The sequence below is a fragment of the Heptranchias perlo genome, unplaced genomic scaffold (assembly GCF_035084215.1).
Source record: "Heptranchias perlo isolate sHepPer1 unplaced genomic scaffold, sHepPer1.hap1 HAP1_SCAFFOLD_262, whole genome shotgun sequence".
NCBI lineage: Eukaryota > Metazoa > Chordata > Chondrichthyes > Hexanchiformes > Hexanchidae > Heptranchias > Heptranchias perlo.
The window spans coordinates 164,420-181,681 of NW_027139274.1; the positions used below are offsets into that span (position 1 = coordinate 164,420).

Sequence of the window (17,262 nt, forward strand, 5' to 3'; positions counted from 1 at the left end):
CAAGCTTTATACTCCTAGGGAGGAGAGAAGGGCAGCCAAGGTGAAGGATGGCACAGGTCAGGTGTCCTCGTTGGCGAGCCGTGGTGTCTCACCGATCATGTGGGATGATGAGGACGAGGCCAGGGTAGGGGTGAGATGGAGCGACCGGGTGCATCGGCCAACGGAGCGGTGGATGCCACCAAACTCACCCCCCGCGGCGTCGCAAAAAAACCCTGGCTAGTTTCCCTGTAGTCGTGGGTAGCTTTGTCAACAGGAGTTTCAGTTTGTGTTGTACAGTTTCGCTAGTTGTGCTACAGCTTCTCACGGTTCTGTACCTGATACGAAAAGCTTGTGTGGTGAATCGAGACATTCTCCAGCACAGACCGGACCGGTTGCTGGAAAGACCCACCGGGGCTCCGATATACAGCCCATGAGATGCACGACAAGCTATGATGAGTTGTTTTAAACTCTGCAATTAAAGGTTTTTAGTTCTCTGTAATGAAAAGTCCAAAAGCTCGTCCAATCCTCTGTGGACAAAAGTTTGACCAAAGGGCATCTCCTGTAAGGTAAGGTCAGATGCCGGTGTTTGTGATGTAATGTTTCACATGGACAGTTAAGTTGATTTCGAAAATGTGTTTGTAACTGAGGGGGGGGAATGGACGAGGCATTGCCTCCCCGAGTTAGTGTAACGGGGGAGGGAAAGCTTAGTTGACATCGCTGGGGGGAGCGGGGGCCGACTCACACACGCCCCCACCAGGAAGCATCAACCAGGGAAAAGTACGTTTCGAGGAATCCACGTCCTTTCAGGGACTCGCTTCCTCGTGGGGGCGATTGTAAGAATTCTGGGAATTCCACCTTTTCCCTGAGGATGTAAAACTTTGGCCATTGACCAAAATCCTAAGATGGAAGGATAGGTGAGAGGTCACCAGATGAATCAACAACACACAGTGGAATGTGGGAGAATTACTGCTTCAGACATGTCTCTGTTTTAATACAAAACCTACAGCAGGTGGTGAACAATCAGAGTGGCAGTCGGCCATTGAGAGAGGCAACTGCTCCAGACATGGTGGGGCCATGTCTTTGTTTTAAAGCAAAACCGATCAACACCCAGGACGTTGGATACAAAAGGAGCCTGTATACCAGGTGATCAACAATCGGAATTAACAATGGCCCATCAAGAAAAGCAATTGCAACATGATGAGAGAATATCAAAAGCCATCAAAGATTCTTAAGGACATTGTAAGAACTGATTAAACAGACATGAAGTGCCTCATTTAAGTGATGAAGACCATTGTAAGAGAGGAGTATATAAGTGGAAACTCGAAACCCCTCTCTCTCTTGTTCTGCCACTCTTGTTTTGCAGTCTTGCTTTTGCTCTGTCTTGTTCTGCTGTCTCTTAGTTTGCTCCCTTGCTTTTGCTGTCTCTGGTTCTTGCTTCTTATCTCTTTTCCAGCTCTCTCTCTCTCTCTCTTCCTCTTTGTTCCTGCTCTTCTCTCTTTTTTTCACCCAACCTCTGCAGGGAGGAGAGCAGCTTCCAGCGCAACCAACGACCCCTATGGGAGAGAACCGGTCAGCCAGACCTGCAAGTGCAAAGGATTGGTGAGCCTCGACCATACGTGTGATAGGTGTCTCCAGGGTCCCCACCAACCTCTTAATTTAGCAGGATAAAGTACTGTAGTGGGTGTGTGTAACTCAATGTACTGTGTAGGACCGTTTGTATTGTTATTTTCTTTATGTTGATGGTATAATAAAACCAACATTCCAATTCAATTCAAACACCGAGTTTGTGTGTTCTCTGTGCTATTCGGCGACGTGATCCATCACCGGGTGCGTTAGCGTAAGTCCCGTTTTCCTGAACCCTCGATCCATGAGGTATCAGTGTTCCTTGGCTAGACTGGGGACCAGATATCTGCACCGATCAACAGGGTGAGAACAACCCCAAAACACCGTACAGTGATTGCAAGTTTCAGTCAAAGCGTAAAGGGGTTTGTTCGTCTAACAAACTAATTAATTCGGGTTGGGCCTGTTTGTCGTGAATATTTTGTTCTTGTAATTCCGGGGTCCAAGAATCATTGTAAGGCAAAAGGGAACTGAACACCTTGCACTCTCTATCGGTGATCAATGAGACGGTGCAGTGAGGATCGATTGATCTCTCTATCGGTGATCAATGAGGTGGTGCAGTGAGGATCGATCGATCAATCTCTATCGGTGATCAATGAGATGGTGCAGTGAGGATCGATTGATCTCTCTATCGGTGATCAATGAGATGGTGCAGTGAGGATCGATCGATCAATCTATCGGTGATCAATGAGATGGTGCAGTGAGGATCGATTGATCTCTCTATCGGTGATCAATGAGATGGTGCAGTGAGGATCGATCGATCAATCTCTATCGGTGATCAATGAGATGGTGCGGTGAGGATCGATTGATCGATCTATCGGTGATCAATGAGATGGTGCAGTGAGGATTGATTGATCTCTCTATCGGTGATCAATGAGATGGTGCAGTGAGGATCGATTGGTCTCTCTATCGGTGATCAATGAGATGGTGCAGTGAGGATCGATTGGTCTCTCTATCGGTGATCAATGAGATGGTGCAGTGAGGATCGATTGGTCTCTCTATCGGTGATCAATGAGATGGTGCAGTGAGGATCGATCGATCTCTCTATTGGAGATCAATGAGATGGTGGGAGATTGATTTCTCTATCGGTGATCAATGAGACAGTGGGGAGAGGACCGATCGATCTCTCTATCGCTGATCAATGAGATGGTGCAGTGAGGATCGATCGATCTCTCTATTGGAGATCAATGAGATGGTGGGAGATTGATTTCTCTATCGGTGATCAATGAGACAGTGGGGAGAGGACCGATCGATCTCTCTATCGCTGATCAATGAGATGGTGCAGTGAGGATCGATCGATCTCTCTATCGGTGATTAATGAGATGGTGCAGTGAGGATCGATTGATCTCTCTATCAGTGATCAATGAGATGGTGCAGTGACGATTGATCGATCTCTATCGGTGATCAATGAGACGGTGGGGAGAGGATCGATCGATCTCTCTATTGGTGATCAATGAGATGGTGCAGTGAGGATCGATCGATCTCTCTATCAGTGATCAATGAGACTATGAGTAGAGGATCCATCGATCTCTCTATCGGTGATCAATGAGATGGTGGGGAGATCGATCTTTCTATCGGTGATCAATGAGATGGTGCAGTGAGGATCGATCGATCTCTCTATCAGTGATCAATGAGACGATGAGTAGAGGATCCATCGATCTCTCTATTGATGAGAGTCCGTAGGTGAGAGGCTGGAGGTGAGTTTCTTTAACAGGTTTGTGCTCCAGCGGTAAGCTGAAAATTGCCCCCAGTGTATTGTTCTTGTGTTTCCTGAGCATTCAATTCTGTCTTGTGCAAACGTTTTATCCACTCTTTGTGAGAATTGTGGTTGTTCAGTGCTTCACTCCCAAGTAACCATACTGTGGAGTATCAGCCAGCTATTCTGGGATACACTACAATTGATCTGATATTGGCCATACATAAGTGCTTTTAGGAACATAGGAACAGGAGTAGGCCATTCAGCCCCTCGTGCCTGCTCCGCCATTTGATAAGATCATGGCTGATCTGTGATCTAGCTCCATATACCTGCCTTTGGTCCATATCCCTTAATACCTTTGGTTGCCAAAAAGCTATCGATCACAGATTTAAATTTAGCAATTGAGCTAGTATCAATTGCCGTTTGCGGAAGAGAGTTCCAAACTTCTACACTGTAGAAATGTTTTCTAATCTCGCTCCTGAAAGGTCTGGCTCTAATTTTTAGACTGTGCCCCCTACTCCTAGAATCCCCAACCAGCGGAAATAGTTTCTCAATATCCACCCTATCCGTTCCCCTTAATATCTTATAAACTTTGATCAGATCACCCCTTAACCTTCGAAACTCCAGAGAATACAACCCCAATTTGTGTAATCTCTCCTCGTAACTTAACCCTTGAAGTCCGGGTATCGTTCTAGTAAACCTACGCTGCACTCCCTCCAAGGTCAATATGTTCTTCCGAAGGTGCGGTGCCCAGAACTGCTCACAGTACTCCAGGTGCGGTCTAACCAGGGTTTTGTATAGCTGCAGCATAACTTCTGCCCCCTTGTACTCCAGTCCTCGAGATATAAAGGCCAGCATTCCATTAGCCTTCTTGATTATTTTCTGCACCTGTTCATGACACTTCAATGATCGATGTACCTGAACCCCTAAGTCCCTTTGGACATCCACTGTTTTTAACTTTTTTTACCATTTAGAAAGTACCCTGTTCTATCCTTTTTTGATCCAAAGTGGATGACCTCACATTTGCCTACATTGAATTCCATTTACATAAGAACATAAGAAATTGGAGCAGGAGTAGGCCAATCGGCCCCTCGAGCCTGCTCCGCCATTCAATAAGATCATGGCTGATCTGATCCCAACCACAAATCTAAAGAACACAAGAAGTCGGAGCAGGACCTGGCCACATAGCCCCTGGGCCCTCTCCGCCACCCACAGGGCATTGACCGATCCGAACTCAGCTTCATGTCCAATTTCCTGCCCGCTCCCCATAACCCCTAATTCCCTTTACTTCTAGGAAACTGTCTATTTCTGTTTTAAATTTATCTAATGATGTAGCTTCCACAGCTTCCTGGGGCAGCAAATTCCACAGACCTACCACCCTCTGAGTGAAGAAGTTTCTCCTCATCTCAGTTTTGAAAGAGCAGCCCCTTATTCTAAGATTATGCCCCCTAGTTCTAGTTTCACCCATCTCTGGGAACATCCTTACTGCATCCACCCGATCAAGACCCTTCACAATCTTATATGTTTCAATAAGATCGCCTCTCATTCTTCTGAACTCCAATGAGTAGAGTCCCAATCTACTCAACCTCTCCTCATATGTCCGCCCCCTCATCCCCGGGATTAACCGAGTGAACCTTCTTTGTACTGCCTCGAGAGCAAGTATGTCTTTTCTTAAGTATGGAGACCAAAACTGTATGCAGTATTCCAGGTGCGGTCTCACCAATACCTTATATAACTGCAGCAATACCTCCTTGTTTTTATATTCTATCCCCCTAGCAATAAAAGCCAACATTCCGTTGGCTTTCTTGATCACCTGCTGCACCTGCATACCAACTTTTTGATTTTCTTGCACTAGGACCCCCAGATCCCTTTGTACTGCAGTACTTTCCAGTCTCTCGCCATTAAGAAAATAACTTGCTCTCTGATTTTTCCTGCCAAAGTGCATAACCTCACATTTTCCAATATTATATTATATTTGCCACAGTTTTGCCCATTCACCTAATCTATCAATATTGCTTTGTAATTTTATGTTTTCATCTACACTGCTTACAATGCCACCAATCTTTGTGTCATCGGCAAACTTAGATATGAGACTTTCTATGCCTACATCTAAGTCGTTAATAAATATTGTGAATAATTGAGGCCCCAAGACAGATCCCTGCGGGACTCCACTAGTCACATCCTGCCAATGTGAGTACCTTCCCATTATCCCTACTCTCTGTCGCCTTTCACTCAGCCAACTTCCTAACCAAGTCCGTACTTTTCCCTCGATTCCATGGGCTTCTAACTTAGCTAACAGTCTCTTATGTGGGACCTTATCAAATGCCTTCTGGAAGTCCATATAAATAACATCCATTGACATTCCCTTGTCCACTACTTCAGTCACCTCTTCAAAAAATTCAATCAGGTTTGTCAGGCACGACCTACCGTTCACAAATCCATGCTGGCTCTCTCTGATTAACTGAAAATTCTCGAGGTGTTCAGTCACCCTATCCTTAATTATAGACTCCAGCATTTTCCCCACAACAGATGTTAGGCTAACTGGTCTATAATTCCATGGTTTCCCTCTCTCTCCTTTCTTAAAAAGCGGAGTGACATGTGCAATTTTCCAATCGAGAGGGACAGTTCCTGAATCTAGAGAACTTTGAAATATTATAGTTAGGGCATCTGCAATGTGCTCACCTACTTCCTTTAAAACCCTGGGATGGAAACCATCTGGTCCTGGGGATTTGTCACTCTTTAGTGCTATTATTTTCTTCATTACTGTTGCTTTACTTATGTTAATTTTATTGAGTCCCTGTCCCCGATTCAATACTAGTTTTCTTGGGATTTCCGGCATGCTATCCTCTTTTTCTACTGTAAATACTGACGCAAAGTAATTATTCAACATGTCCGTGAATGACAATATCCCCACTTTCAGTTTTTAAGGGGCCAACACTGCTCCTGACCACCCTCTTTTTCCTAATGTAACTAAAAGTTCTTCGTATTGGTTTGACAGATGTTGCCGAATAGCTTTCAAGCGCAAAAACTCTGGCAAGTTATTTCTATTCTCCTTTAGTTTGGGCGTCCACAGGCCAGTACCAATGCCCCAGCTGAGAGTAGCTAACTAAACATAGACCAGATTGACTGTAGGCCATTCTTAGTCTATGTATCTCTACTACACAATGTGTTTACTTGATAAAGGACTTGCATTTGTATGGTGCCTTTGTGTCCTTGGGATGTCCCAAGATGCTTCAAAGCCAATGGATTACTTGTAGTGTCGTCACTGTTACATGGGCAAACACGGTAGCTAGTTTGTGCACAGCAAGATCTCACAAACACCGAAGACATGAATGACCAGTAAATCTGTTTTTGGTGGTGTTGGTTGAGGGATGGGTGTTGGCCAGGACACCGGGTGAACTGCTTGCTCTTTATCCTTCACATCTACCTGAACAGGCAGTCAACACCTCGGTTTAATGACTCATCTGAAAGGCAGCAGCTCTGACAATGCAGCACTCCCACAGTACTGCATTCAAATGTCCGCATAGTTTATTTGCTCTCAAGTCGTGGAGTGGGCCTTGAATGTATGGCCCTCTGTCTCAGAGGCGAGAGAATACCTGCCATGAACCAAGCTGACACAAGCCATTGGGAGGGTAAAAACTTGTGTTTTTAAATAGTTATTGTGTGTGAAGTGCTTGAAATATTTCAACCAGCTCAGACAATATATAAATGCAATTTGTCAATCTTTCAAATTCGCTGCATAGTCTACCAAGTTAGGCATGTTGCAGGGATAAAGCGATTATATAATTTCTTGTGTTTCTATGGCAACGGTGCCAAGTTCTATGGGCGTAGTTCCAAAATGCGAAGTCTGACAAAGGAAGAAGCTCCATTACCTTCTGTAATTGTGTGAATTTAAGTGGTGAGGGAATGAGAATTGGGAGTGTTAGCAGTTTTCTCTATAATATTGACTATCACAAACAGTTTCCTAGATGCAGAGTAATTATTTTTGTAAACATTTTAATGGTAGCATTCCTTCTTGTTAGATATGCAAAAGTTAAGTACATATTATTTTTTCCTAAACAAGTAGGAACTAAAGAAACAAGATAAATGGTTAAAAAAATGAAAACGATTGTATTTATCACACTGAAGAAAAATATCTAGAAGTTGCCATTTGATAATGCTAGTGTTCTCTGCTTCCCCCTCCCACACCCCCCAAATGGTACAATTTTAAATGCCCTGCAGGAACAGAGAGACCTGGGGGTGAACATACATGATCTTTGAAGGTGGCGGGACAAGTTGAGAAGGTTGTTAAAAAAGCATCCGGGATCCTGGGCTTTATTAATAGAGGCATAGAGTACAAAAGCAAGGAAGTTATGCTAAATATTTATAAATCACTGGTTAGGCCTTGGCTGGAGCATTGTGTCCAGTTCTGGGCACCACACTTTAGGAAGGATGTCAAGGCCTTAGAGAGGGTGCAGAGGAGATTTACTAGAATGGTATCAGGGATGAGGGACTTCAGTTAGGTGGAGAGACTGGAGAAGCTGGGATTGTTCTCCTCAGTGCAGAGAACGTTAAGGGAAGATTTGATAGAGGTGTTCAAAATCATGAAGGGTTTTGACAGAGTAAACTGTTTCCAGTGGTAGAAGGGTCGGTAACCAGAGGGCACAGATTTAAGGTGATCGGCAAAAGAGCCAGAGGGGAGATGAGAATTTTTTTTACATAGCGAGTTGTTCTGATCTGAAATTCACTGCCTGAAAGGGCGGTGGAAGCAGATTCAATAATAACTTTCAAAAGGGAATTGGGTAAATATTTGAAAAGGAAAAATTTACAGGGCTGTGGGGAAAGAGCAGGGGAGTGGGACTGATTGGAGAGCTCTTTCAAAAAGTCGGCACAGGCACGATGGGCTGAATGGCCTCTTTCTGTGCTGTATGAGTCAATGAATGTGAGAGGTCGGAGGTCACTGCAATCAGTTCCTCACTGGTTCTCCATGTGAAGCTCCTCTACCATTTCCTGTAAATGAATGAGAGAACCATCAGAACACACTCCAGAAACACATCTCATTCTCTTGAACCCATTTATACTGTCAGCTTAAGTCCCCGTCCTACTAACATATCCCATAAGTTGATTCCTTTTGGGTGAAGAAGTCTTGCCTCACTTTCCCTCTTGTCCCGAACTTACTCGTATTTCACTTTATTACCACTGCGAGCAATTTGCCTCCATATTACACTCAGCCCATCACCCTCGTTCTGTGGTCCATCGCATCACTTCCTGTCTTGCCCTATGATTTTGGTTTCAGGACCCTTGCCCCATTGTGACCTTTCCCTCACCCTTGCCCCACTGTGACCTTTCCCTCACCCTTGCCTCACTGTGACCCTCCCCCATGCACCTCATCCTCTACGTACCGGTGCTGACGCAGACTCACAGAATCTGAATTCGATGTCCTCAGATAGAATGGAACTGCGAGACTGAGGCCTGGAGCAGGATCGATCTCCCGATCGACTCCTACGAATAACAGACTAGAGAGGAGGAAGAGAAAGATTTTCAATCAGGACACTGTCTCTGAGCCTGAGAGAGTCTCCACACACAAGCAGCTCACTTGCTCTGATTGACACTCGAGGGATTTCGATTTTCCAGCCCGTTTGGCAGTATAATATTCCATGGTCACAGGAAGGCAGTGGATTGGGAGAGACCATTCCGACCCGATATTCTCACTCATAATCCTCAATCACTTCTTCAATCAAATCACCATCCGTCTGCCCCGGAACCTGCCCCAATTCTCCACCTCCACGATTTCCTTGGGCAGACGCCCATCACTTCACCCTCTAAAGTATTAGGTCCAAACTCAACATGATCCCATTTCTGAGTTTTAGTCTGTGTCCTGATACAATATTTGTGACAATGTGGCAGAGACGATGATTGATGTCCCCCGAAAATGGACCAGGGACAAGTTAACCCATTGCATTAAATATAGTTCTCCATCCCCTAACCTGTCCCAGCTCACTCTCCATCGCCGAACCTGTCCCAGCTCACTCTCCATCCCCTAACCTGTCCCAGCTCACTCTCCATCGCCTAACCTGTCCCAGCTCACTCTCCATCTCCTAACCTGTCCCAGCTCACTCTCCATCCCCTAACCTGTCCCAGCTCACTCTCCATCGCCTAACCTGTCCCAGCTCACTCTCCATTTCCTAACCTGTCCCAGCTCAGTCTCCATCTCCTAACCTGTCCCAGCTCACTTTCCATCTCCTAACCTGTCCCAGCTCACTCTCCATCTCCTAACCTGTCCCAGCTCACTTTCCATCTCCTAACCTGTCCCAGCTCACTCTCCATCCCCTAACCTGTCCCAGCTCAGTCTCCATCTCCTAACCTGTCCCAGCTCACTCTCCATCCCCTAACCTGTCCCAGCTCACTCTCCATCGCCTAACCTGTCCCAGCTCACTCTCCATTTCCTAACCTGTCCCAGCTCAGTCTCCATCTCCTAACCTGTCCCAGCTCACTTTCCATCTCCTAACCTGTCCCAGCTCACTCTCCATCTCCTAACCTGTCCCAGCTCACTTTCCATCTCCTAACCTGTCCCAGCTCACTCTCCATCCCCTAACCTGTCCCAGCTCAGTCTCCATCTCCTAACCTGTCCCAGCTCAGTCTCCATCTCCTAACCTGTCCCAGCTCACTCTCCATCTCCTAACCTGTCCCAGCTCAGTCTCCATCTCCTAACCTGTCCCAGCTCACTCTCCATCTCCTAACCTGTCCCAGCTCACTCTCCATCCCCTAACCTGTCCCAGCTCACTCTCCATCCCTTAATCTGTCCCAACTCACTCTCCATCCCTTAACCTATAAGAACATAAGAAATAGGAGCAGGAGTAGGCAAATCGGCCCCCCGAGCCTGCTCCGCCATTCAATAAGATCATGGCTGATCTGATCCGAACCTCAAATCTAAAGAACACAAGAAGTAGGAGCAGGACCCGGCCACTCAGCCCCTGGGCCCTCTCCGCCACCCACAGGGCCTTGACCGATCCGAACTCAGCTTCATGTCCAATTTCCTGCCCGCTCCCCGTAACCCCTAATTCCCTTTACTTCTAGGAAACTGTCTATTTCTGTTTTAAATTTATTTAATGATGTAGCTTCCACAGCTTCCTGGGGCAGCAAATTCCACAGACCTACTACCCTCTGAGTGAAGAAGTTTCTCCTCATCTCAGTTTTGAAAGAGCAGCCCCTTATTGTAAGATGATGCCCCCTAGTTCTAGTTTCACCCATCTTTGGGAACATCCTGACTGCATCCACAATTTGGACTGTTGGATTAAAGGCAACGATGAAGTGACTATTGGCTACATGGCGGTGGTCTTTACCCTGAAACCACACCGAAATGCGCTTTGTGTAGATTGTGTACATTCCAAAACTGGCTTACAGTCTGGGAATACAAAAGACATTTCACAACGAACTGATAAAACTATAGAACCAGACTGCGTGAAACAAAGGCATACTGTCTTAAGGTGATAACAGTTGTTCGAACTTAATTGGTTAATGTGTGAGCAGTCCGTTGTTGCCATGCGGGCTTAATTGGTTAATGTGTGTAATCAAGATTAATGATGTAAAAGCTACTGACAATCTGTATTTCAAAGGTATAAAAAAGCATGACAACCATTTTAAAGTTGAGAAAGGTGACTGCGTGCACTGCGGAGTGTCCAGCTGTTCTCCCAAAGCTTTGTCCAATAAACTGCATGTTGAATCTTTAAGTCTGACTCCGAGTGGTGATTTTTCCCACAACAAATTGGCGTAGTCGGCAGGATCTCACTGCTGGTGAGCTGGTCGGTTGGCCTCGATCAGCGAACCGGAGTAGAGATCATTGAACTGTGGGAGTCAGACTAAGCCAACAGTGCAGTTAAAAACGGGGGGGTAAGTTAAGAGAATTTATGGGACTGTTGGGTATAACTAAGAGCTGGTTACTTGTGCTGATTGACTAAGGACAAGGAAGTGTCTCTTTTGCGTTCTGCCTTAGACCGGCTGTTAAGAGGGGAGATCCCCCACGCGAAGGTCAGGACCCTGAAGTGGGCGCAAAAACAGGGGCACTTGCGATTGTGAAGCACGAGTAACCAGAACCATCTGGTATCAAACTCTGTAGTGGCGAACAAACGCAGAGATTAGAGCATAAGTTAAAGCATAAGTTAATTTACGATGTGTATTGTCTGATCATACAACCTAGAACCGAACCCCATGGGAGGAAGCACATTACCAAACTGGTAATTGTGGCCGTGAGTATATAGTTGCAACTGAAAGTAAAATCTGGAGTGGAGTTCGGGCTGGGGTTTCAGAAAGTTTTAGAAAGTTTGGGAGGGAAAAGTAAGTCTGGCGAGACCGGCAGTGACCGGTGATTACGGCTGGCTGTACACCAGCAATACCGGCAGTGATCGGTGATTACGGCTGGCTGTACACCAGCAATACCGACAGTGATCGGTGATTACGGCTGGCTGTACACCAGCAATACCGACAGTGATCGGTGATTACGGCTGGCTGTACACCAGCAATACCGACAGTGACCGGTGATTACGGCTGGCTGTACACCAGCAATACCGGCAGTGACCGGTGATTACGGCTGGCTGTACACCAGCAATACCGGCAGTGACCGGTGATTAGTATCCGGCAAAGTCCTGGGGCCAGGACCCGAAAGTTTGAGAGAAAAGAAAACCCGGTGGGTAGACCGTGACCCGAAGGATATAGCGAGAGCAGAGCACGATAATAAAGATGACAAGTGAACAACCTAGATGGGGACCTGCAGGTTCCCTTATTGAAAAGTATATGACAGATAGACACTCGTTGATTAAGCAGATGCAAAAGGATGGCTGGGATATTTCTCAGACCTTAGAACAACAGAGAAAGTGGATAGATGGGGAAAAGAAGGATAAAACAAAAAAGGCAGGAGTATTACTAGTCCACCAACTAGCTGGACTAATAGGACAAGTAGGAACCTCCACTAAAAAGTGGAGTGATGTCAAAGATAAAATAAGGGAATTGGAAACTAAGGTAAAGGAGTTGGAAAAGAGAAAACAAGTGGGAACACAATGGGAGGAGAAAAACTTCCCTCTCCCCCCTTATGAGGAAGCTACTGCCCCTCTAGAAGAAGAGATCATGCCAGAATATAATTTAGCACCAATAACACGAGGGGGCACTAACGTGCGGCCAACAGCACAGTATAAACCTTTCACCCTGGGAGAAAGACAACAGATAATGGCATCCCTGGGTAAACTACAACCCAGGAGCACAAATACAAAGTTTTGGGCGGAACTAGATACAGTCTGGGTAGGACACCAATTGCACTTGAGAGATATACACCAATTGGTCAGAGCCGCATGTCCAGCTGATAAATGGAGACTGGTGGCCGGAGGGCCCGCTGCCCTCGCCGCAATGGACTATAATGGGGGGCGCTGGACTCATGCGGTAGCTCTGACGGCAGAAATGGATGTCCAGCAGACACCGTTCTTTTTATTTAAAACAGAAGTACAGAGAGTGTTAGGGAACGCCCCTACCAATTGGAGTAAAATTACAACCACCAAACAACAAAAGGCGGAAGACACCTCTGAATATGGGGAACGATTGTTCCAAATATATCAGGAATGTTCAGGGCATGATAACCCGGTCCGTGGAGATCGAGCCTTCATCCAGGCTTTCAAGGATGGGCTCTCCAGCGCTCACCAATCTATCTTAAAAATGGGAGTGATCCTGTCCCAAGATTATGATGAACTAATAGAATGGGCTAGCGGTGTACAAGGGAATGGAGAGGAGAAATCTCACACAAAAATAAAGCAGGAAAGAGTAGCTGCATATGGAAGTGAGGACGGAACCAATCCACCTTCGGCCTGTTATAATTGTGACCGACACGGACACATGTCGAAAGAGTGCCGGAGCCACGCCAAAATTAACAACTTTAGAAAACTCTGTACTTATTGTCACAAATATGGGCATTTAGAAGAGAGATGCTGCAGCAAGTTTGGTAAACCCCCATCTCAACCTACGTCCAGAACAGAATCGGAGGGACCAAGGAACCTCCGAGGTCAGCAAAACTGACGGTCGGCAGCCCCCATTAGTAAGGGCAAGAAAGAGGGAAGGATCTATGTGCCAGCACTAGTAGGGGGCAGGCAATGTGAAATGCTAGTGGACACCGGGGCATCCATATCCGTTACCGACCTCCCCTTACCAATTACGAGTAAGATGATTTATTTAACAGGAGTGGGGGGAAGCAAAACACCCGCTTATCTAAGTGAGACCACATTAGTGGAGATAAATAATTTGTATATACCCATGAAATTTTACGTATGTAAAAACAACGAAGGCACGATAATGGGGAATGATCTGATGAAAGAGTATGAAATTTTAATAGACTGTGGAAAGGGAGAATTAATCTGGCCTAAACAGGACGGTCGGAAAACAGGAATAGGGAGACTCGCGAGTCACCTTGAAACCCTTAAGGTAGCCACGGTTACCTCAAGAGATTGGCGACGAGAGACAGAAGGGTTCACATCCATCTGTACCTCAATCCCTGAAGTATGGGCAAAAACGAAACTAGATACTGGATTAACCAAGACTGACTGGATAAAGGTGCCCGGACCGGAGCACAAGCCCCACCGACAGTATCCAATAAAATCGGAAGCAAAAGCGGCAGTAGTACAGATAGTTAAGGGGTTAGTTGAAAAGGGAATCCTAAGGGAAACTACTAGTACCACTAACTCCCCTACCTGGCCAGTGAGCAAACCCGACGGAAGCTATCGACTCACTATAGACTATACGGCCCTTAATAAAGTTACGCCCAAACTGCATCCCATTGTAGCAAGCCCCTCAACAATCCTAAACGGATTGTCGCCAAAGCATAAAATCTTCACTGTATTAGATATAGCCAATGGATTTTGGTCCTTACCCCTAGACCCTGATTCCCAGGAGAAATTTGCATTTACGGTGGGAGACAAACAATATACATGGACTCACCTACCCCAGGGATTCCACAATAGCCCCGCTATCTTCCATCGGGTAATGAGTGACATTTTGAAAAGGGTAGAACTAAAAAAGAGTAGCACAATTTTACAATACGTGGATGATATATTAATAGCCTCAGAATCAAAACATGGGCATCAGGAAGCGCTATATTTGGTATTAAATGAACTAAAAGTCGCAGGACTAAAGGTTAATCCCAAAAAGGCACAAACTGGAAAAGCACAAGTCCTGTACCTGAGACACTTAATTTCACAGGGCATTAAAGAAATGCCCTCAGACCGGAAAAAGGCAGTACAACAAATGCCGCGGCCAGTCACCGTAAGAGGAGTCAGGAAGGTGTTGGGGCTATTTAATTACAGCCGAAGCTTTATCCCAGAATTTGCAAAATTGGCAGAGCCTATACAACGATTAGTCAAAGGCGGAAAGCCAGCCCTACACTCTATAGAATGGGGACCTGAACAAGACGGAGCTTATAGTAAGTTAAAGGCAGAACTAATGGCAGCCCCTGGATTGGGACTGCCAGATTCCAATAAAGATTTCCACATATACTGCAATAATGAAGGGGGGTTTTACTCTGCTGTCGTAACGCAAGATCAAGGCGACAAACGGAGACCCATAGGCTATTATTCGACAGCGGAAGGGCCGGTAGTAACCGGACTACCAAGATGTATAGCTGCTTTAGATTGCGCCGCATGGGCAGTAAGAGTTAGCGAACCAATAGTGATGACAGGAAACAGAGCCCTTCACACCAAACACACTTTAGTGGAAATGCTAAACACGGGGAAATTGAGATCTGTTTCAAATATGAGAAGGGCCAAATGGGAAGCCGTTCTCCTACCTCCCAACAAATCAGTCATAATAGTACATGATACAGGGCAAAACCCAGCAGAAGGAATTTTGGATACAGGTGAACCACACAACTGTGGAAATGTAGACATGGATCAGGAAGAGAGTGAAATAAAGGATGTACCTTTAGCCACGGCTGAAGAAACCTTTTTTGTGGATGGCTCACGCAAATACGTGCAGGGTTCACCCCGGACGGGATGGGCAGTAGTAAATGATCAATTAAAAACAGTACGGGCGGGGAGAATTGACGGAGGTTTATCTGCGCAGGTGGCGGAGTTGGTGGCACTCACAGAGGCACTGGAATTATCCGAGGGAGAAGCGGTAAATATATATACCGACAGTAGATACGCATTCGGAGTGGTACATGACTATATGACGGCATGGGGTAGGAGAGGATTCTTAACTACGGGGGGAACCCCTATCAAACATCAACAAAGAATCCAAGCACTACTGAAAGCTAGTGAGAAACCCCGGGAAGCAGCAGTAATAAAGGTGAAGGCACACCAAAGGGAACCAGTAAAAGACAGCCTTGACTGGCTAAAATACAAAGGGAATCAAACCGCAGATAGAGCAGCGCAGTTAGCGTTAGAACAAGAGACAATTAGCGAGCTGCCAGTGGCAGTAACAGACCAGACAGACCGCAAAATAAATATTCAAAATTTACATGACGATACCTCGGTACAGGAAAAGACTAGATGGGAAACACAGGGAGCAAGCAAAGGAACTGATAACGTTTGGAGACATAATGACAAGGTAGTGGCGCCAGAGTGTATACATTACACCCTTCTAGAGTTACACCATGGACTCTCACATGCAGGGAGAGAAACCATGGCAACGAATATTGGGAATGAATGGTGGTGGAAAGGAATGGGGAGAGATATAGCCCGATATTGTCACCGCTGTGTGACATGTGCGCAACATAACCCAGGGTGACCCATAAAAATTAAGATGGGACACCAACCCCGACCGAAGGGACCATGGGAACATCTACAAATAGATTTCACGGGGCCGCTACCACAGTCCCACGGTAAAACCTACTGTTTAGTCATCATTGATCAGTTCACTAGGTGGGTAGAAGCATTCCCTACCAGGAATTGCACTGCCACTACAGTGGCTAGAGTATTAGCAGAGGAGGTTATCCCTAGATGGGGGGTACCCACACAAATTGATTCGGATCAGGGAACACACTTCACTGGTAAAGTGATGAAAACAGTGTGTCAATTAATGGGAATAAAGCAAAAATTCCACCTCCCTTACCATCCGCAGAGCTCCGGAATGGTAGAACGTATGAACCGAACTCTTAAGAATACCTTGGCCAAAGCTATTCAAGCGTCAGGACAAACGTGGACAGAAGTATTACCTATTATATTAATGAGACTAAGAGCCACAACAAACCGGACAACCGGTTTAACCCCTTATGAGCTAATGACAGGCAGAGCGATGCAATTACCCGAAAACATCATAACAGGTGGGGCCGATGTAGGCCCGCTAAAAGACAGAATTAAGCGTTATGTTTTAGAACTGAGTACCCAACTAAAAGAAATGCGCGCAGCCGTACGAGATAATCAGGACATGAAAGACGCGCAGAGAGAGCTTGGAACGCTCCCCGACGTCCCAACGGTGGGACGTCGCGTCATGGTAAAAGTTTTACCCGAGAAACCGGGATTTGCCCCAAAATGGAACGGCCCTTACGAGATCATAATTAGTGGGGACACTTGTGCCTGTCTGGACATAAGAGGGAAGGGAATATGGAAGCACTGGACACAGTTAAAGTTATACAATGAAGCCAATGAATAAACCTTGAACAAATCTTTCATTTTATTTTGCAACAGACGATAACTACAAGCAAGATTTATTGAAGCGTTCGGTTGGCAATATAGCCTTTGGGAATTTGTTAATTTTAAAGTAATAAGAAAACATAACCAACATGTCTAAATATATGTGTATAATCATGTCATTTTATATACTCATAGTTGAAAGGTTGACGGGATTGAATGATAACCTATTTTTCAAGACCCATGTGCTTTTACATGGAGATCGAACCGTGTGTTACCCATTGGCCCACTCCGTTGAAGCCCTGTTCGTAGCCACCCCCGGGTGGACCCCCCATGCCTTATATACCACCGATACTTCAAACACACCCTGTAAGGGACGTACAGGACCAT

General features: G+C 45.8%; 1 protein-coding gene across 1 annotated transcript in view; it reads right to left on the minus strand.

Moving 5' to 3' along the window:
* Positions 1 to 7,339: 7,339 nt before the first annotated feature.
* macf1b (microtubule actin crosslinking factor 1b) overlaps positions 7,340 to 17,262 on the minus strand; it is a gene marked incomplete at its 5' end in the record, with an annotated part of 275,059 nt that continues 265,136 nt past the window's right edge. The window contains 2 exons of the mRNA XM_067978314.1: positions 7,340 to 8,284; positions 8,677 to 8,790. Coding sequence (XP_067834415.1) covers positions 8,249 to 8,284; positions 8,677 to 8,790 — 150 coding nt within the window. The remainder of the gene's footprint in view (positions 8,285 to 8,676; positions 8,791 to 17,262) is intronic.